At 36.0% G+C, this 22957-nt stretch overlaps 1 protein-coding gene across 1 annotated transcript in view; it reads left to right on the top strand.

The window, feature by feature from the left end:
* The first annotated feature begins 703 nt into the window (after nucleotides 1-703).
* The window catches only part of LOC140170909 (uncharacterized), a 45344-nt gene continuing 23090 nt past the window's right edge, over nucleotides 704-22957 (top strand). Inside the window, exons 1-11 of the mRNA XM_072194109.1 lie at nucleotides 704-722; nucleotides 2010-2070; nucleotides 5559-5619; nucleotides 5877-5954; nucleotides 7157-7246; nucleotides 9116-9181; nucleotides 18202-18300; nucleotides 19284-19320; nucleotides 19950-20042; nucleotides 21119-21281; nucleotides 22207-22307. Of these exons, the coding sequence (XP_072050210.1) occupies nucleotides 704-722; nucleotides 2010-2070; nucleotides 5559-5619; nucleotides 5877-5954; nucleotides 7157-7246; nucleotides 9116-9181; nucleotides 18202-18300; nucleotides 19284-19320; nucleotides 19950-20042; nucleotides 21119-21281; nucleotides 22207-22307 (868 nt within the window). The remainder of the gene's footprint in view (nucleotides 723-2009; nucleotides 2071-5558; nucleotides 5620-5876; nucleotides 5955-7156; nucleotides 7247-9115; nucleotides 9182-18201; nucleotides 18301-19283; nucleotides 19321-19949; nucleotides 20043-21118; nucleotides 21282-22206; nucleotides 22308-22957) is intronic.

The following is a 22957-nucleotide window of genomic DNA, read 5'->3' as shown; positions in this document are numbered from 1 at the left end:
TAGTCATATAAAAGTGATGTTTTATAAATTTTGAAGGTGGACCACATCGACTTTGGGGCCCCTGAAAATGTTGAATTTGGAATAAATTTCATCTTCGTGAGGGCGCTGTTTGAAATGTAAATGAATTGTGAGCTCAATTTTTTTGGGTATGCATTGTATTTATCCTATATATAGCATCAGTGACAACAAAAATTATTAATCTGACAACAAATGTAAATTTAGGGGGCTAAACTTGCCAGTTTACAAAACATTAATTTTTTTTTTTTTTTTTTAATGACCCCGTGACACAACGAGCAATTACTGGAATTTTGTATTTTTTTACTTTTTGACAGATTGGGCATGCAGTTAGTGTGTATGCAAGGTTTCAGACATCTCTCTCTTTTTATAAAGAAGACACAGACTCCCAAAGATGAAATTTATTTAAAGGGCAACTTTTGGGTCCAAATTTAGCCTCCCCTTCTCCAACTTTAAATGGCTCACCCCTGCCACAGAAAATCTGTACGAGGGCTAAGAGCTACAGACCTCAAACTTGCAGGTTTTTAATATTTTTCAGGTACAACATATGAGTAAAATATGAAGCAAATCTGGGGGGGTCAGGTGGGGAGCCTCCTTGATATGATATGGAGTGACCCAAAAGGCTATTAAAGTATGATCATATCGCGACCTCTCTCGGTATAGGGTATGTCACCGGTTGGATAGTACCATGTCACAGTATGTCCACGGTAAGGCGACTCACTGCTGAAACTTGGTGTCCTCGGCAGTGGCGTAACCAGTGGGGGACAGGGGGGATGGAGCCCCCCATTTTGAACCCTTGCCCCTGTTTGCCCCCCCAAATGAAAAAAGTTAAAGTAGGCCTACTTTTGAGAGTTATTAATTAACCTCATATCTGGTAATTTTAACCTTAAAAAACACCAATTTTGCGCGCATTTATTCCACTTTTTTACCTTAAATTAATATCACCAGTTTAGCTTCATTATATGCCAAAAAATTTCGCGCACTTCGCACGCATTTGTACCATAAACTTCTTTTGTCGCCAAAAGGTGCTGGATTCCTGCCCCTCATTTATTGTCTCACCTGATAAGGCAGGAGAATATATAATCACGTTTCCGTATGTAAGTGTGTGGGGTGTGCGCGCTTGTTTTCACCTGCAAACATGGACTTTGAGTCCACACTTATGTAGTGAAAAACCATAAACTGCGAAACGTGGACGTCCACAGTCGTAGGACAGCAGCAGAGGGTGCTATATACAGCATAACTTTGCATATGGGGTAGGGTTAGTGGTGAAATATCAAAGAAGTCCACGATTGGATTATGATAATGTCTGTGTGTGTGGGTCCACGGTTTCACTGTTAACAACCACACACACATTAAGGGTCCACGGTTGTCGGTGAAGGCGTGTAGGGGTGTGTGTGTGTGTGTATGTGACAAATTTGGTGAAAGTTTTGGTTAAAGTTTGCTTTCCACCTATTTTCTCGGAGACTATGAGTCGCACGTTCCTCAAACTTGGTGGGTGGGTGCATCTTGATCCGAGGTCACTTAGGTCATCTAGGGGTCATCTGAGGTCAAATTAGTAAAAACTGTTGTATGGCCATGAAACTTCGTGGGTCCAGTCAACATTTAAAGCCAAATTTTTGGCCCGGGATTTTTGGAAGGTCATTTCGAGGTCACCAGAGGTCATCTGAGGTCAAATTAGTAAAAACTGTCATATGGGCATGAAACTTGGTGCGTACAGTCAACATTTAAAGCCAAATTTTCGGAAGGTCATTTCGAACTGGACCTCTGTGCAAATTAAAGCTCAATGACCTTTTCCCACTAAAAATTGAGGAACTGTGAAATGCCTCCATATATAGTCTAGATGAATTATAAAAAAGTAATTTAGCATTTTATTTTTCTCTGGGGTTAGAAATAATTTTTCCTATTAAAACAACCCCTTCATTTTTGCATTGCAGGCATTAAAATTTGATACAGATATAAATTGTGTTATTTTTTTTCCTATTATTATATTGCAGGAGTTGATTTCAAAATCATAACAATTGAAATAGATGGTAAAATCGTTAAATTGCAGATATGGTAAGTCGATCTTCTTTGTTATTATTTCTGTCTCCAATGTACTGCACTTGTAATGTTTTGTGCTTGGCTAATTTTGAACTGTTTCAATTGTTTTTAAATGTGCAATTCTAATGCTGGTTTCATACTTTCCTGCCGCTTTTAGCTCTGACACAATTTTGCTTCACTGCGCAGTCGCACTAGAAATGGTAGTGGTGACCAGTGGCAAGCCGATATATATCGATCACTCCACTGCTTTGCCCAAAGCGGCAGATGATCCGCAGATGGCTAGTAACTCGGGAGCGGCGCCGCTCTGATGTATGAGAACATGAAAATATTTTTGGCGGTGCTGTGCGGCAACATTGGCTTTCATAGTCATGCCACTGCCCACAGTGGCGGCGCTACTGGGGGGGCAAGGGGCATTTTCCCCAAATATTTTTTTTGCCCCCCACTTTTGAGGTAAAACCCCAAAAATCACGATTTGCACTTTTTGCGGCAATTTTGCACAAAATTTGCCAATTTTGCCCCCTGAAAAACACTTTGCCCCCCCCGAAAAAAATTCCTGGCTCTGCCACTGGCTGCCCAAGGAAAGAGATACGAAAAGCGAACGTCTAGAGTCATTTAAATTAAATTCTGTCCTCCATACACGGTAACACTGGGCAATTCGCATGATAATACAATAAAACAGGTGATAAGTATGAATGGTTGTGGAATCGATCTAGAGACCTGTCTCTCTGTCAGTATCTTAGAACTGTCCTCCAACATGCCTGCCACTTCAATTGTTATACCATTGGTTTAGTACATACACTCTATATGTGACCATCCAGCACAACTGAGCCCTCAAGTCGCCAATCATCATTTTTGAGATATTCAACCAAAATATTCTGCTTGAAATTAGCTTTAAAATGATGTATATCATGTCTATAGTACTTGACATTTAAGTAGTGAAAAATCAATAAAACAGTCAATAAATCCTTTGTTTCCTATTGTTTATTGTTAAGTTCAATGGAGCATATCTCAATAGTGGCACTGGCGACATCCAGGCTCAGTTGTGCTGGATGGTCACATATTATAATATCAGCATGATCATATGCAGTGCAGCTAGGGTAAATGCATTGTAATGGCATACCAGACCAAGTAAGCTTAAATTAAGGTGGTTATGGAGGCATTATAAAAGTGCTCTAAGCATGTTTTAAACAGATTAATTGAGTAGAGCAAAGTACACTGATCAATATGCCTTTTGTTTCTTATTGTTTTTATCAATAATCAATAAAGTTAATGAGCTAAAATGACTGGAGAAACTCATTAACATATAATTTTTGCCAATATTTTGCAAAAAATCCATGCATAAATGTTCAAGGTACTTTTATTTTGCATACTTTTGCCCTGAAACTTGGTCAAAGTGTTTCTAATATGTTCTAATGTATTATGTAGTGAAACCACCCCCTAATTTGCATATTTGCATAATTAATTAGCATTTATGCAAATTAGCTCATTAATTATACAGATATGCAAATTAGAGGGTGGCTTCACTACATAATACATTAGAACATATTAGAAACACTTTGACCAAGTTTCAGGGCAAAAGTATGCAAAATAAAAGTACCCTGAACATTTATGCATTGATTTTAGCAAAATATTGGCAAAATTACATATTAATGAGCCTTTCCAGTCCTCGAGCTCATTAACTATATTGATTATTGACAAAAACAATAGGATACAAAGAAAATATAAATTAATGTATTATGGAAACCGTATGTCCGATTTGCTCCAAACAAAAGGCATATCGCTCATTCTACAAAATCCGGTGCCAATAGCCTTTTTTCCATTCTTTGGTCCACAAAAACTTTGTTGAGCATTTAGGGCATCAAATATGTTGTTTTTCTGGTAGAACTCAACAAGATCTACACGGACATATATAGTTTTCCATACTTTAAATGCTTTCTTCAGCCTGATTAACCCTTGCAAAGGCTCAAAAATCGCTAAAAATGTGTTTCCACAGCTCAAGTGTCACATCTAACCCTAAATATTTTCTTTGAATAAATGCGATTTCTTTACATATTTGTTGTTTTTTAATTAGATAACGCACCATCATATTGTTTATCAACATTATTTTTTAGTGATTAAAATGTCTTTGTGTAATTCTAAAATAAATTGCACTTTCCACCAAAACGCTGTGAGCTACGTTACCCCTTTTCAACACACGTTATTGGAAAGAAGTAAAACAGAGGTATCAATGTAATTTGTGGTTTTGAAAGGAAACACTCATAGGTTTTTAAAAATCACAGTAGAAATCGTGATGCTGTAGCATTTTTGGCATAGAAATGTTGTAAACATTGAAATTTCGACCGACCATGTTAAGATTGGTGAGCTACGTTACCAGGATTCTATAGTATGCACTTGTATTACATGTACTTCCTAATAATATGTGAAAGCTACCAGTGGTCGAACCCCATTTATATTAGAATTAACCGACATAACGTTCTAACGTTCAAAAATCACATTAAAAACATTAAAAACCAGTGAACTACGTTACTGTGAGCTACGTTACACACTCATTTACGCATCTTCAAAACTTCTATGGAATGGTGAAATCTGTTTTACATTTCACTCAAGTGATCTTTAATTTGCTTTTATGACCTTGGATTGTGTAAAAACAGCCCATTTTATAGTCGGTAACGTAGCTCACATTACATTGAGTTTTAGTGTTAAAAAACATCATGACTTCCTGAAAGAAAAATATGCAAGTGGTGTTGGCAATTTTTACATCTGAAAGTAGTGATACATTTACTTTTAAAAAACACAAAAAGCAGGTCTTTTTGAACAACTTTTATTTTTTCAATTTTTTTAGTGGATTGGCACCGGATTTTGTAGAATGAGCGATATTGATCAGTGTACTTTACCCTACTCAATTAATCTGTTTAATGCATGCTCAAAGCATTTTCTAATTTCTAGAAAATGCATCCAATACCACCTTAATTTGCACTACCTTCTCCAACTTCATCATGCCAAACATGAAAAGTTCATTGCATCACAGTATGACACAATAATTACATAACTATCAAAAAATCAGCTCTTACCTTCAAGAATGGGGGAAATTTCCTCTAATCACCAGCGAGATAACAGATCATACAATTCCGCCATGCTTGCAACTCGGCTGGTATACGCATGGGTCGACAAAGGACCGGTGCATACGATTGTAATTGATGCGAAGTACCTCTTCCTGTCACTGCGTCAAAGTGCCAGTTAACGCAGCGTTGAGCTAGACTTTACTCGAAACATGATTTTCACGGCTTTGCTCGGGTGATGGGTTATACGTAATTTGTGTTTTACTCTTTGTTGACTAAATATTTACTCAACATATTACTCAACACGCTTTACTCCCCACTCTGAGTAAAATAATCTTTAGAGTGTACTTGTTTGTTCATTGAAAACAATTCCTAGTGCCACTATATACTGGCCTTGGTTGTTCATTGTTTTGCATCTTGGGACATGTTTCTCTTTTTATGCAGGGACACTAATGGCCTTGAATCGTTCCGACCCATCACAAGACCTTACTACAGAGGGGCATCGGTGAGTTGGAAATGTAAATGGTCGTGTGTCTTATATTGAGCGGAGTGACATTTTTCTTGAAAAGATTGTACATTATTTGTAGCAACTAAATAATTATGTACTTTGTGTAATCTCATTAATTAGACTAACAATAGGCATGTCCAATAAAAATTGAAGTATGTTTAAATTGATTCAGACCTAACTTATTGGCTGGGACTTGATGAAAGAAACATTTTGGTGTTTAAATAATCGTAATCGGGCGTTCCATTCCATTGCAGGGTGTTATGATGGTATACAATATTACAGAGGAGAAAACATTTGAGCACATCACAAGCTGGCATGAGGACGTTTTGAAGGTATGTATGGGTGGGTCTACTCAAATGCCCCGCCAAATGCACGGTGGCTGTGACGGTGGCAATGAACCTTGTGTTGCATTATTTCACGTAAACACGTAAACCTTGTGTTGCATTATTTCACGTAAACAGCTTGCTCAGGAATTGGCATTCGAAGGGGTACTAGTAGAGGGTACATAGATTATGTCATGAAAAGGATATTTATATTAAAACATTAACTTAGATTATTATCAAAAAGCTATGTGTAACCTTTTTTTGCGACACCCGGTTAAGCCTATGATGACAAGCTGTAAACAAGCTAGACGACAAGAGATGATGATAACGATGGTCAAAGGGTCAGTGTCCCCTTAATTTATTTTTTAGAGACACTATTTAGTATTAGCATGGTAGGTATTATAGAAGGAGGTTCCACAGAAAAATCCTAATCCACTCAATAGGGTTAAGCCGATTACGCTATTCAATGCGAGTCATCACTTGAATGGATTTAATCAGTGCATTCCCTCACACACTTTGATGTTTATGATCGTTATGCGACAATTTCGATCATCTATTTAAAAATTTAATTTAAACAGACCCCCAGGTGACCCGGTACCGGAAATGGATGGTATTAGTGCCCTTTTGCATCGGTCACATGATCTTCCATTGCGTCATTGTGTTTCCGAGTTCAAGTTGATTTACTAGCGAATACCTGATCGAATTCCCTCATTTCCTTCCAAAGTTACGGTGAATTTATGTATTTTTTCTGTCTGCGGGACTTTTAAACCAGTGGAAATGATTTGGAAAGGTTTTCCAAGACTGGCAATGTTGTTTCTATGATCCGCCAAGCTTGGCCATTAGAAATATTAGCGTTATAAAATTACCGAAGTAAATTGTTTTCCTTTGTTTATGGTCACGGCCACAATGCTTTGTGGGTAAAAATGGCGTCATTGTGCTTAGAAGTCGCAATAACGGTGGTTCATAACCGGCCAAGCTCAATAGATAAGAAGCGTATCAAATCGATAGTGCACCATTCATACCTGATTGCTCAGTATCGACTCATAACGATCATAGTACAAAGGGAACTGGGTTCGTGAATTCTCCTTCTATAATACCTACCATGGTATTAGTAACTAAACATTATTAAAATAATAATACAGTATTGGTACAATTACTTCAAAGCATAATTTAATTAGGTTATCATACTGCGTGTTTATGTTATATTGCAGTATGCCAATCCTGGTACCATGGTGATGCTAATAGGAAATTGGTGCGACATGGAGGACAGGAGGATGGTTTCAAAACTTCAAGCAGAACAAGTAAGGAATTGAAACAGAAAACAGATATATCTTCAGCACTGAAAGGTTGCTGTTCTAGACATTTTAAAGCTAAAGGGGTAATGTTGTGAATACTCTCAATCATCTGGGAATCGTAAACGAGAAATTTAGATTCAATCTAGTCAACCAGATTTGTCCGCATACCTCGGAGCAACCAACATTGCAACCAGTACCACTGACCTTCAGCTGGGTTGTGATGTTTTAAAAACACCTTGACTCCAATGTGACATCATTTATTGGGGAGGTAGAGTTCTGATGGTTCTGTCCCAGGCATGTGAGAGATTGTTTCTGAGGTAAATTATTAAAACCTTGTTATTTCAGCTTAAAATGGACAGAAATCCTTCCCAACAGTTATTACTAGTATTATTTCAGCATTTTGAATATAGAATAACAAATTTGGAATTGTGAAGAATATCATACATTAGGCCTATGGCTTTTTCAGACGCAGAGTGGATTAATGAAAATGTAGGCAAAATATGCAAAGCTCATTTCATGACACACAAAACTATACATCACATCAGACCACCACATCCTATCACCATAGCATGTTTGAAGTTGATTGGTTATTGCGTTTAAACTGCAGAGTGTATTAAGGTTTTGCTTCCGTCCGGACAAACAAACAAAGAACCGGACACTTTGAATAAGTTCATCAGGATTGTTTGGAATCAATTAATGGTAAATTGTGCTTTACAAATCCACTTGTATGTCCCTTCATCGCGGTTGATAACGTTGGCCCCCCGTTTCCTGATCCACATGGCTTCTCTGATCCGTCTAGTTTGCTTGCAAGAGTCTTTGTCAATTACTTTGGCTCCATCCCAATCAATAACATGATTTTCTTGTGACACTCAATCATGTATATGACCAGCTACTGCAAAGAACTGTGCACTCTGGAGATGAGAGTAGGAGTGTTGCTGGTTCATCACATTACTGATGAAGTCTTCCGTAGGAAGATGAAACGTCTAAAAACGTGAGTAATCAAGTGGATTTGTAAAGCACAATTTACCATTAAAAGAACCGGACAGCCAAACAAACAATCATTTGGATAACATATATAAGTCCCACATATGTGTGTGGGCAAAAAACCCCCTTACATGTACAACTGATCCTGAATTTCGAGCTTTAAGGGGTGGGGTATGAACGTTTGGACAGTATTTATTAATTGTGAGACATTAGAGCACATCAGACATATCGAATTGAATTCTGAATACGAAAAATGTCCTTCTGATATCAAATAATTTTGATTTTTGAAATTTGCAATGTAATACACATTTTATGGCAAATGATTAAAAATTGATATTTTTGATATTTAACAGTACTCGGTAAACTTTATAAATCTGATGATTTATACTTAAAGTGTATGTAGGTGGGATGAAAAGCCGACGATCAATTGAAAATTCTGACCTTTCGAAGATATGGATTTTTTCGCAAAACACCAAAAAAAATTAGGTCTTTTGGGAAAAAAAATCCATATCTTCAATATAAAAGGTCAAAATTTTCAATTGATCGTCGGCCTTTTCCTCCCAGCTACATACACTTTAAGAATATATCATTAGATTTATGAAATTTACTTTGAAGACTGTTATATATCAAAATGTGAAAAATATCAAATTTTAATAATTTGTCATAAAATTGTATTAAATCGTGAATTTCCAAAAATGAAAATTATTTGATATCAGAAAGACATTCTTCGTATTCAGAATGCAATTCGATACGTCTGAGGTGCTCTCATGTCCCACAAAAAATACTGTCGAAACACAATAAACGCTCAAAACGCTCATTCCAGATCCCTATAAGGGCAATACAAACTTTTTTATGCCTTACACCTTATGCATATTCATATTTATTTTACAGTTTGCCAATGAACACGGTATGAAGTATATAGAGACAAGTGCCACACGTAACATAAATGTGGCAATGGTAAGTAAACATTTTTGTACATTTTATTTTTGGGAGCAATTTTACCATATTTAGTTTTTATTTGTTAATTAAATCCAGAAAAAATTATATTTCCAAGCAAAAAATGATGAAACATTTTTCAAAATATTTTTTTTGTCATACATATTGTTTATAAGCATTATGAAATCATTAAATATCCAATGAAAATCAATGTATAATTTTCCTAAAACTTTGTGGCTCACATACATTTTATAGACTGGTTCTATTTTGGAAATATGTGGTTATTTAAGCATCAAGCTGGCAACTAATTCGCATATGCTGAATTCACAAATTTGTTTGCCAAAATATTGGCATGTCCAGGATCTGTTCCTGCGGGGGTCAGAGTTATGCGGGGGGCTTAATGGCTAAAATCGCCAAAAAACGACTGATTTTACATGATTTTTAACAAAGTGCTTGGGGCTTCAGCCCCCAAAGCACCCCCTGGAAACGATCCCTGTGACCCTAAAAAAAACCCAACCCCTACATGATCATACAGGGGGCAAGAATTAAACATGCTCCAAATTCACTAAAAAACATGTCAAATTATTCATCTGAGCCTAAGGATCACAAAAATGTAATATATTTGCACGTAAGACATATATCTGCTAAGTTATGAGGCTCAACAGGTTCAAATTAAATAGTTGCATGATATATAGCATGCTTTAGGCATGCTATTTGGGCACAAATAATTATATGGGTAAAGAAAATTTTTATGGGATTTGGATTCTTCAGTCGGGTATTCACTGTAGAACAGAAATTTTTACTTTTATCTTGGAATTCCATGAGGATTTGTATTAATTTTCCCCTGGATTTGCTTTGGGATTCAGATTCCTCAGTAGTGTTACTGTGGAACAGAAATTGGGTTGAGCATTTTGCTTTCATCTTGGAATCTCAAATATCCTTGTTGATATAAAATAGCAAATAAATGATAAGCTCCCGACATGCGCGGTCAAAATTCATTATAATGCTATTGTTTATATATAATATAGCAGCATAAAATTTAACTGCAGCTTATTGCATTATTACAACATCTAACATAGAAAGGAGTCCTCACAGAAGACAGACTTATTGATCAAGAGTTAAACATGTCATGTTTAATTACATATAATACTTAGAGGACAAGTTATATACATGTATTAAACAAGGAGATGTTTGTTTTCTTTTATCTTGCATCTTCCACTTATATGCACCTGTATCTCTATATTTCATATTAATATCAGTTAATACTGTATGCACTAATTATATAATGAAAAACTGATAGAGTGGAAAGTTTCAGCCATTATAAAAATCCCTTTGTCGGGTTATTTGTGGGCTCCACATTCCTCAGTAATGCTTACTGTAGAATAGAAATTGGGTTGAGCAGCTTTGCTCTTATTCTGGAGTTCCCCTTTGAATTTGCGATTGGGATTCATGATTCCTCAGTTGGTTTACTGTCGAACAGAAATTGGGTTGAGTATTTTTACTTTGATCTTGGAATCCCATCCTTTTGATTTTTCCCTTTTTGAACTTGCTTGATTTGGGAGTCATGATTCCTCAGTTGGTTTACTGTCGAACAGAAATTGGGTTGAGTATTTTACTTTTATCTTGGAATCCCATCCTTTCTGATTTCATTCCAGGGTTGTGTACAAACCCTTTGCTTGTAATGATATAATGGCTGAAATCTTTGTTTATGAAAATAAAATTATTGTCTATCCTGATGGCCAATAAGTATTGCCAAAAATTGCTGTTGCCGTGTGTCATTGTCTCCGTCTGGGGTTAATTAGCTGGTTTTACACAATTAACACAATTTTCCCAAAATAGAACCAGTTTATCCCTAACAAAAATAATTTAGCTCTTGTTCCATGTTCCGGACTAATGCCAGAGTTCATACAGAGTTTGTCCAGAGCAGTATCCTCTGGAAACTCAGGTTTCCAGCAAGAGAGGCATAATTTCAAAAGAAAACTCAGGCATACTCAGGCATATTCACTGGAAACTCAGGCCAGAGTCCTACCTGAGCTCAGGTAAACACCAGAGCCTACCAAAATGTCAATCATTAAATGCTTAACAATAAGCTCAGTAACACATGCTGTCAATCACTGGTCTCAAGTACTATCAATAAAGGTCTGTGGATGCTTTAACCATGGAAATAGTACATGAAACTATTTCAATGCTTTAAAACCCAGCAATGTTTATTGATGCCCTGTGCTGTGTGGTAGTGTTCATGAGGTCTTCATGGTCTTTCATGATCCAACGAGCTCTATAATAGTGATATTCTAATGATCTTCACATGTAGAGGGATAATGATCTTCAGTTGCATGCATCATTTGCATTGGCAACATTGCTGTTCAACTTGAAAATCACCCACTATCAGTGTTGCCAAAACTTTTCAGTGTCAAGGCGCGGCGCATTGACTCGCCAGGCCGCGGTAAAGGATTCTCAAGTAGCCCAATTTTTTAAGCTTCCATAAAAGCGCCTAATACCGGATATTTGGGCGGATTTACCCAATTTAGAACGCAAAAACACCCAATTGGGCGGAAAAGCACTTGACTTTGAAACTTCCGGTACTTACTGGGAAGTTACTGACCGATCAATAAATGGTCACAAAACCCATTGTCATTTCAATTTGGAGCTTCAAAGACTCAAAACCTTTATAAATCGGCTAAATTGAAAGGAAAATACATCAAATTAGTGCCGCGGCCTGAGACTGGCAAAAGTAGCCCAATTTTAGACAAGTAGCGGTATGCTTTTTTGAGTAGCGGCAAGTGATCGCCAAGTAGCCCAATTGTGCGCCTAAGGCGCGGCGTTGGCATCACTGCCCACTATTAATAACTCAGTGTTCAAAGAGTTCAGGGTATGTATTAATTTAATTCTTAATACATGGAATGTAGTAACAGATTTTTATTATAGTATATTACATCTTCTCTGAGTAAATATTTTAATCTTAATGATTTTGATGTACTTAAATGTACTTTAATCCGTGATGTGTATTGTAAAATTGTTGCATTTAAGTTTTCTTTATACTGCTATGACAATTTGTTTGAAATGAAATGAATGTAATAAAATGATAAATATTAATTTTACTACATTCATATTATGAATATCAATAATACTAAATGAAAATAATATATCGCAATATTTATGAAATCATATAGGCATTTTTTATAGATCTATATTAATTAGCAGTATTATTCATTATCAATTATTATTGTATAAAGATTTGACAGTAATTTCTGTAAGCTTAATGCCAAAAGCCATTTCCTTCGCTGTCCAACAGCCCCACAGAGAACACTGTTGGTGGGAACTAAGTCTAAAAAAATAAAACAGTAAAGCTTGAAAAGTAGCTATTAATCATCATAATATTTTGCCCCCCTCCCCAATTTTTTTTTTTTCCAATTATTTTTTATTTTTATATATTTTTCCTCCACTTTATTATTTTAGTTTTATTTCCTATTTACATCTATCATTTTGTAATTTGTTCATGTAGTTGCCATTCATTTTCATATTTCTACTCAGCCCATTGTCTTCATTCATATCCTTATCCCTCTTACTTCCATTCATGACATCCCACTTCCTGCCCCTATTGATATTTCCCAAGAAACACTTATGTCTTCTATTGTCTTGTTAATTTCCTTTTCCTTTATGTGCATGTCCCTATATGCATGTTTGTGTGTTTGCTTCCATTTAGACTTTAAAAAATAACTTGATATTAGGCCTATACGGCAGCAGTACAGCATCATCTCAAACATCCATCATTAATACATGTTACACGCTACTAACCTAATTCATTGAGGAAAAAAGAGATGAGTTTTAGACCGTGACACAAAACCGTTGACACGATCAGTGTTGGTCCCATGGAAACAGGCTCAATAAAGTCAAGATTTGACGACCACATGCATGATAAATGAGTACCATTATCTAGTCGAGTCATCCAGCCAGGGTTCTGAGGGATTTTTAATTTAAAATTGCAAATAGGCCTACATGAGTCCAGAAAGAGTCACCATCTTTTGGTTAAGTTCCGACCGTAAATGTACGAACTGTTATTGCATAAAACCTGAGACTAGTAACTAAGGGCGAATGGGGCATAAACGACTGTCGACTTTCGGTTATTTTAGCTCCTAATATATATATATAGGCCTACCATATATAGGACAACTTTTACTGCCCCAGATTTGAAAAATTTTCCCGCTTTACTTGCCCCCCCCTTCCCACTCAGGAACCATGCCACTGATACTCCGGCATGCTCCGCAGTCCTCCGTCAAGAAACAAAAGATTCCACCCACAGAGAGCCCAAATTAACGGAGTCTCTCAACCATTATGTGTATTCCTATGGTGGCTTATTTGACAGAGCTCCGTCAATAACGGAGCAAGAACAAAAGAATACGCCCAGTGAACTCTGGCATGTAGCCCAAATCTGACGGAGTATCTCTGTAAACATGACCAACAACAGAGTATGAATGCCTAAACATTCTAAATGCATGGGGGTATACTCTGTTTGTGTTGAAATAAATGCAAAGATCCAGATGTGCCTATCATGTAGGCCCCTCTTGTGGAAAACAGTATATTTCTGGACTCGAAAAATCTTTAATGACAAAATCTTGTAATTCAAGCTAAAACCCCGGGTTAAACCTTTAGAAAATATTATAATTTTAAATGTAAATTTAAGGACTTGCATAATAAAGGGATCATGGAAATTTTATTAAAGTCTTACAGTTTAATCATCTTTAAATTTATCTAGGGAATTGCAAAATGTACATGTACTAGCAAAATAGGCTTACGCTAAAAGTTGATACGGATATCATTACAAGTCTTTTTGTGTTTGTTTTTTCTGTCCTTTATTTTTATGTTTCCTTCTTCCTGAACAAACAATTATTCAACAGTCCCGAAGGCTATTATTTCACCGTATTTAGTACGGTAAAACATGAAAAATACGGTAGCACGGTCACCCAAAAAAAAAAAAAACCCCCGGAATTCCAGAATTTTGACCAAAATAATAAATGTTGTGTCTTAAAAAGATAAACAGCTGCAAGATTAGACTACCGCCTGAATTACTGATATCATTTGACCACTTTCTTGGTCTGATAAAGTGGTTGCCTACATCGTTTTTCTCTCGACTTTCCATGACGCATGCACATTAAAAAAATATTATTTAATAGGCCTACACGGTGCTTTCCGAAATAATTTTCTTCTGACTTGCAGATTTTTCATGCGCATTAATATTATTCACCTAATGCTAGTATATGTTATGTCTTCTGAAGGTATTTAGCATGTTTAGTTAACTGTTTAGCTCTATTGGTGCAAAAGAATAAGCATTAAGATGGTTTCCGATCTCCTTTTACTTCCGACTTTCATACCATGCAGCGCATGCACATTAAATAGAAATACGGTATTTAACAAATGTTTAATATGCCTACAAGATGGTTTCCGAAATAATTTTCTTCTGACTAAGTTGCAGATTTTTCATGCACATTAATATTTTTTTTAACCGCCTAATGCTATGTCTTCTGAAGGTATTTAGTTTTACTCTTTAGCTCTATTGGTGCAAATAAGCATACAAGAAGATTTCCGACCTCATTTTACTTCCGACTTTCGCACCATGCATGCACATTAAAGAAATATTTAAAAGGTCTAAAATATGGTTTCCGAAATAATCTTCTCCTGACTTGCAGATTTTTAATGCACATTAATATTTTTTATTAACCACCTAATGCTATGTCTTCTGAAGGTATTTAGTTAACTATCCTACAAGAAGGTTTCCGGCCTACTTTTACTTCCGACTTTCGCACCATGCATGCACATTAAAGAAATATTTAATAGGCCTAAAAGATGGTTTCCGAAATAATCTTCTCCTGATTTTTCATGCACATTAATATTTATTATATATTTAAGCACTCTTCATCTAACTGCTACACATGCTGTGTCTTCTGGAGGTATTTAGTTCACTATTTAGGTCTGCAAAAGAACAAGTCTGCAAGATGCTTTCCGACTTTGTTTTCTCAATGGTGCACCAGTGGCACATTAATATTTTTAATATTTGTACTATTTTTCTTAAACCATGCTTAGACTCTCTACTATATAGGCCTACCCAGTACAGTCTTCTAATTGACATTGACATTAACCTGTTTAATTTTTTTGGAATACATGAACAAAACCCGATGTTAGGCCTACCAATTGATACTATAATGATGATGATGATGATCAATGATTTTCTGAACTTGGAAAGTTTTAACAAAGCATGCTTCTATACATTAGAAGTAACAAAACCAAATGTTTCCAGAAATATATCAGTTTGTTTCCTCTACATACTTTATCCAATTTGGTGAGGTCAAAGGTCACATACAAGGTCAAAGGTCGACTGAGGTCACCAAATCTTTTAATAATTAATTTTTAACTGTGCATCACATATCTGAAAATCAGATATGATCAGTCATGTGATTATGGAAATATGACGACTTTAAGATGGCGCTTTCCATGCAAAGTATAGCAAAGTAGCACTTTCAATGAGTGATAACTTGTAAAGGAAGCATCTTTCTGTATTGATTTATTACTTAGATGGAATGTTTCTTTCATTGCCAAATTTGATTGCAAATTCATAAAGCGAGCCCCTGAACCCCGCCGTTCGTGCTCGGTCGCACAAGTGCTCCTTCGCAATTATGTGTTCCACTTTGGAGTTGGCAGGTACATATTTGAAAAATACGGGTTTAGGGTGCAAAATACGGAATTTTGTTCTTCTGAGTATGGAAATCTGGATTTCAAAGTTGGCATGTCTGCTGATGGGTGTGTGCAGTACTCCCTCAAAAGAATGAAAATCCTAACAAATTCCCAATTTTTATGCTGGATGATTGTGTAATTATGTAAGGGATGATAGCTGTACTATTACTTTAATATATTTCGGGTTACTTGATCAACAATGGATTGTGGCTCTTTAGTTTTTGTCCAGTAAGGAAACCTAACAATATATATCTAATAAATAAAAAATAAAATGAAAAAAAAATTCATCGGGATAGTATGCCAAGTCAGGACAAAAAGGTCCAAAATTTTATTCTTGAAATAGGTAAGGCAAAAAAAAAGGTTTGTCTCAAATCTCACAAGTTGTTTGAAAACAAATGCGAAATGCGATTTTTTTTCTAAATTCCCGACTTGGTATTTTTATGGTATTTTGAGAAAAAAAATCTGATTTTCGCCAACTTTTTTCCGGAAAAATTTTGGAAAAAAAAATCTGCAATTTTTCAAATTCAAATGCATGCGATTTTACAAATGCGCCCATGAGCTTTGAGACAAACTTTTTTTTTTACCTAATTAAATAACAGCTTGAAATAATAAAACTGTCAACTTAAAACAGGTAAAAAATATCAACTGTAGAAAACAAGTAATAAATATCAACATGAAAGGTTAAAAATTAAAATTGAAACGGTTAAAAATATCAAATTGAAGTAGGTAAAAATATCAACTTGGAACTGTCAAAAAATATCAACTTAAAACAGTTACAACTTGAATGATACAGGCAGACAGGAAAGTCAACTTTCCTGATATAGAGCACTAAATGGAGATACATAGTGGTTCATAGGTAATCAATAAGTGCCTATTGTGGAACAAGTAAAGTATAAAGTGGGTGGAGAAGTGGGAGGAGGAAGTTGGCCATGTATTGTATAGAGGACAATGGATGATGTATAACTGTTGACAGTTATGTCACTGAGTTTCTCTGGAATACTCCAGCAAGTTCCTGAGATGCCTGAGTTTCTTTTGTAATACTGATCCAAGTTCCTGAGTTTTTTCTCTGTACTGTCTCCGGACAAACTCTGTAACCCATTGTTCTTTACTCTGGACAGAGTTTACAGAGTTACCTGAGGTTAATATTTTTACTATATTACACATGCCCACTGCTTACCCACCACTGCTGCCTCCACCACTCCAATCAATGTTTAAGATACAACTAGTAATATCTCAACCAAATAACAGCATTCATACATTCATGACATTTAACCAGCAAATAACAGCAAGTTTAACCTTTGAAATGAGTTAATTGTGGGATAGGCTTTTACGTCAGGAATTCATAACAATTAGCGGGTTCGCCATCGGACAAGTTTAGTACTGTCAAGCTTTCGTCATGAGTAGCTCTGACTTCTTCAGGACAAAGTACCTAGGAATGAGACATGTAGACCGCCCCTTGCCTACTGATGGCTCTGTCCGATGGCGTACCCGCTAAAAACCCACTAATTGCTTTGAAAAGAGACCATGTGCAAGGATACAGAATCGCACCCTCAATTCCTTAAATAATTGTGCGCGCTCCGACCTCGAAAGGTTGCACAAATACTAATTTTGCCTTTCATCGCAGGGTGCAGAATCGATTTAGGGGGTGCTGAATGGTTTCAAAACCCCCCCAATACAGCACCCAGGGCATGTGCTCTCAGTATATGCCACTGAATGCACATTCATGTAATTGTAGCTTTATGTTGTTCTCAAGTTATGCAAACTTAATTACCAAGAGATGCAAAAATGCAGGACACCACCCCATAAACACCCCAAAACAGTGCTTTAGTATAGTATTTGGCTATTTTCATTTCAATAATTGCAAAACAAAGTTGGAAGAGGCATTCAACCAATCTGTGTTTGTCCATTATGTGTAAATACATATAACCCTTGTGATGCCTAATTTTCAGTTCATTTTCATCTTCATTTCATTTGTTTCATTTGATTTTTTAAACTTTGGGGCAACCTGCAACCACAATTCATATGTCATGTTTTCTCAGTAAATATGATATTTATGCTTTTATGCTGTTTTCACCATTTGCATTTAGGGTAGGAAATTGTATTTTCCCACCCAAAATAATGCAATTGCCATTAATTAGCTGAGTTAAATGAAACAAGCACAGGCTTTATTTAGATTCATAATCATGATGAGAGGCTTTTTCCAAAAAAACGTTCCTTGACCAATCTGGCCTCTCTGGGTATGGATGAACATATTTTGAGAATGTTAAAAAACACCTGAATCTTTAACTTTTAATTATTGTCCTTTCACATGCCAGGCCTTTATCACACTAGCAAGGGACCTGAAGACAAAACAAGATGTACTGAACAATCAAAAAGGAGAAGAGGCGAACGATGAGTTTCCAGATTACAGCCAAGTAAGCATCACAGCTACAAAACTAGAGATGTAAAATCACAGTAGTTTGTAGTATAAAAGGCCAGGGCAAGTAGGCCTATAATGGGTAACGGGTGTTGGGTAATTAGAGATAGTCACAAGAACCACCCAACCCGAGAACCGCAAAATACCTGTGGGCTATGAAAATGAGCCAAACAAATGGCATATATTGTAGCAATCTGATTAAAGAAAATATCTGCCAATCACAATGGAGTTGTGGTAATTTTTATGATCACTTCAGTTAGTTGTTCGGCTAAATGGAAATGAAAAATGTATGGCTGCATTTATAACATGGGCCTTTACAAGTTCTCTAATTTTTCCATGCAGTCTCATTAAGGGGGTACTACACCCCTGTGGTAAATTTGTGACTATTTTTGCATTTTTCTCAAAAATAATAACACACTGGTAATCAAAATTATGTATATTATTGGGGCAAGGAATCCAATTACTACACTGAAATTTCAGTGACTCAAGACAAGCGGTTTAGTATATATGATAGGAAGCGAGGTACATGCTAGCTGTACCTTATTTCTTATCATAAATAACAAACCACTTGTCTTGGGTCACTGAAATTTCAGTGTAGTAATTGGATTCCTTGCCCCTATAATATACATAACTTTTGTTACCACTGTGTTATTAGTTTTTGAGAAAAACGCAAAAAAATAGGCACAAATTTATCGAGGGGTGTAGCACCCCCTTAACTTACTGCCCTGCTTAAATTTTGATTCTAGTTTCTGTTTGCTGTGGGTGGATTACACCACAACTAACCAATTTGCTGCCAACTTTGTCTTGGCATTTTGGTTTCTCAGCAGAACAAACATGGTTTCATACGTTCTCCAACCCACCAATTGAACATGTCAATCAAATCTTGGACTTCATAGTAGGACAAACAAAACTAAAACATTATGCCAAATGTATTATATTGTTACAAATTCATGCACATTACATGGTTGTCTTTTCTTTTAGGTACTGTCATCAAGTGCTATAAAGCTAGCAGAACCAGGTTAGATACTTTTACCAGTTATTGTTTAGTTCTTATTATTGCACTTTGGGCGTGGTGTAAATTTGACATCCTAGAATTTCAAGGTCAAAGTTAACATAAAGGGAAAAAATCTGCTAATATTGTGTCAAAAAGTATGCCCCAATACTCCTCGGGTCACACAGATTTAGTGATGTACATAACATAGTTATACCAACAAAAGCCATACCATGACAAAATTATAAGCAAAATGGTCAAAAGATCAATTTTGACTCTAGTTTAAGACATAAGCAATGCTCTGATGTTGATGAAAATGATCCCAAATGTGTTGGTCACAATACATATAGTGGCGTATGTGAAAGACAAAATTTGTTTCTGAGAAAAACATGTTTGAAGGATATGTTACTATAGTACATACATTTCAAGTCGCGGGTAACCAGTATTTAAAAAAGGGTGTAGCTTTGAGTTGATGTGATGGGATTCAATTTTATTCAACATCTATACCGACTGACAGATCGTTCTAGAGTTTGCCGATACATTGAGACAAACAGCATGCATGTGAAATGTTCCAAAGGTTAGCGATCGAATATTCTGGTATGTAAGAGCGGTATATCATATTGCAGGTCATAAAATTCTCTTCACTGTTTTTTCAGCCGATCCATTTTCAGGATTCCAAATATTCAGCAAGGGTTTCATGAGTCTGCTAGGTTTTGGAAGTAGCAAGGATGATGGAACCACACAAGGAGGTAATTATATATATATAAAGTCTGCACAAAAAGTAACACAGCTGTTATAAATACGCCTATAGCTTCAGAACTAATAATTGTTTTCACAAATATTTCAACATAGAAAGAAGGGTGATTTATTTACGTGCATTTTGATACCCCATTTGTCAAATGTCATTCAATATTAACAACACATTAGTGCTTTAAACAAAAACACCCAAATTTAAAAGTTGCGTAAAACCCTCCATTTATATCTTTGCACTGACTTCAAATCAATACAAATAGATGCAACTTTTAAATTCGGGTATCTTTCTTTAAAAACACTGCTGTGTTGTTAATATTGAATGAAATTGGACGAATGTGGTATCAAAATCCGCATAAATAAATCATCCTTCTTTCTATGTTTCAATATTGTGAAAACAAATATTAATTCTGAAGCTATAGGCAGATTTGTAACAGATGTGTTACTTATTGTGCAGTGTTTATATATTTTGAACTTATTAGTGTCCTGGTCATAGGGGCAATTATTGGAGACTACTTTTTGTAAGTCACATACATAAGCACAACAATTAGTCAGATTTTATATTTTCATTTACAATTTTGCATACGGTATTGCTATTTTCCTTCATACCGGGGGTACTCAGTACAAATGACCATACGGGACGTGCTGCAAACATGGGTAGCATTTTCGCCTTCTGGTATATCAATGACCCCTTTTTCATTTTTTATTTTGGTATATGAATGGGTCCTTTTTTCAATATTTTCTCTTTTTTTTTGAAAAATAGCCTTTTTTTTCCTTAATCTAGCAAAAATTTTCAAGTAGGGAAAATTTGTAAAAACTAAGACAATTTTGGTTAAATTCGGCCGAAAATGTTGACTTTTGGTATATCAATGGGTCCAAATTTCTTGAAAAATTGGTATATTTATGGGTCCACTTCCAAAATCTCAGTGGCACGTCCCTACCAAAACCAAACTTGAGTACCCCCGGGCTTCATACAACAATTTTGGAACAAGTGTTTCATCTGGCATAGCAGTATATAATTTTCTGTTTTTATATCTTCTAAATATAATATCTTCTTTCTTTGATTGTATTGCAGAGGTCACCCCATATGAAATAAGGGCCAGAGGACCAGCTGCAGTATCTGCCTACATGATAGCGATAGAGTCTGGGAAGAAAGCAGTGTATAGAACACGATTGATGTTTATGGGACAAGAAAGGGCTGGCAAAACTAGTCTTAAGAAAAGATTAATGGGAGAAAGGTAGGCTGTACATTTATAAATTTAACTTATGCGAAGGTGTATTATTATACAGCCCTTGCCCCTATTTGTAGGTTCTCTTAGCATAGAAAGTTATGTTGGCATTATTTACTTGCAAGGATATACTGTAGTTTGATGAGCAAAAACTTTCTATTGTCTAGTTTGCTTCGTCGAAAGAGTGACATGACTATAATCAAATTAGGCAATTCTTGGCCAAACTGGAACATGCGCGTTGCGTCCATGTAGTGTAATAAGCGTGTACGCAGTGTAAGGCGCGTGTATACTTTCTTCTGTACCGCGCTATATTCGCGTGTGTTTATCGCGGAGCACTAGCGTTCACAGTGTTCCAGTTTGGCCAAGAATTACTTAATTTGATTATAGTTGTTTGAGCATGTAAAAAAGTTTGTTCCCCTTGCAAAAATCGGAGAAGGTAAGTAATGCCGGTCTTGGGTATATATTGATTTCACCTACAAACATGGACTTTGAGTCCACACTGATGTAGTGAAAAATCACATGTAGCGAACCGTGGATGTCAAGGTCGTAAGACAGCGGCAGATGGTGCTATACAGTATACTTTGCATGTGGCATAGGGTCCTCTATCGTAGGTGTAATACCAGGTCCACAGTTAGCGGTGAAATATCTCAGAAGTCTATGTTTGGATAATGATAGGGGTGTGTGTGTGTGGGTCCACGGTTTCACTGTTAACAACCACACACACAATACGGGTCCACGGTTGTTGGTGAAAACATGTAGGGGTGTTCTTGTCAGTATTGTCTGTATTTTTTAGGTGGGGAGTATATGTATACAGAAAAAAGTTCAAGATTAGATATTATATTGATGTCATACATTCAGTTCTAGTTAAGGTGCTTCTAAATAAATTGTTCAAAATGGTAATTAAATAACCTGTTAATGATTGATACATTTTTAGATTTGACCCCCGAGAGCCTATAACTGATGGCATTGAATCTTCCAATACATGTAGGATTGATATAGATCAATCAGTAAACTGGAAAGTAAACCAGCAGAGTGGTAAGCAAAATATCAATGCTTTTTTTAGTTGATAAGCATATTAGTAAGAAAGTCCTGCTAAAAAGCTTTTTTTTCAAGTATCTGCTTTATGGTTTTCTTTATCAAGTGAAGTGTATATATTTTAATATTTATATAAAGTTCTGGACTTATCACCAAGAACGACCCAAAAACGATGGTTTTTACACCAATTTGACCCCCAAAAGTTTGAGCCAAAATATGACCTCCCCAGGTTCAACTAGCCTGAAAAAACATCTTGAAAATCGATGCTTGAAGACTCCTAAATGTGGAATGTTTGTTCCACGTTCCTTCACATAAAGAGACCCCTTTTGACACATTATTTTGGTCAACCCCACTCTTAACATGGGTCTACTTTTCGGCGTAATGGTAAAATCCTAATAATTCCAGCCAATTACGAGCTGATCAAACTATAATCTAATTGTGTAACTGGGGTCATTATTTAATCGTCTTTCTTTAGTTATGGAACTAACTAGCATTTTTTATTACATTTTTGCCCTGGTAGATAGAACTGGTCTGCTCTGTAAGAGCTGTCGGGGTGGGGGGATTCTGACCACTGACCCCCATGTGCAGCAGCCTTTGGTAGTTTACCGTTTCTTCAACTTGAATATCATAGTGTTTTGTAAATCACTTTT

Source organism: Amphiura filiformis, chromosome 15 (assembly GCF_039555335.1).
Source record: "Amphiura filiformis chromosome 15, Afil_fr2py, whole genome shotgun sequence".
NCBI lineage: Eukaryota > Metazoa > Echinodermata > Ophiuroidea > Amphilepidida > Amphiuridae > Amphiura > Amphiura filiformis.
Note: the sequence above shows the minus strand (reverse complement) of the source record. Positions and strands in the feature narration are given on the sequence as shown.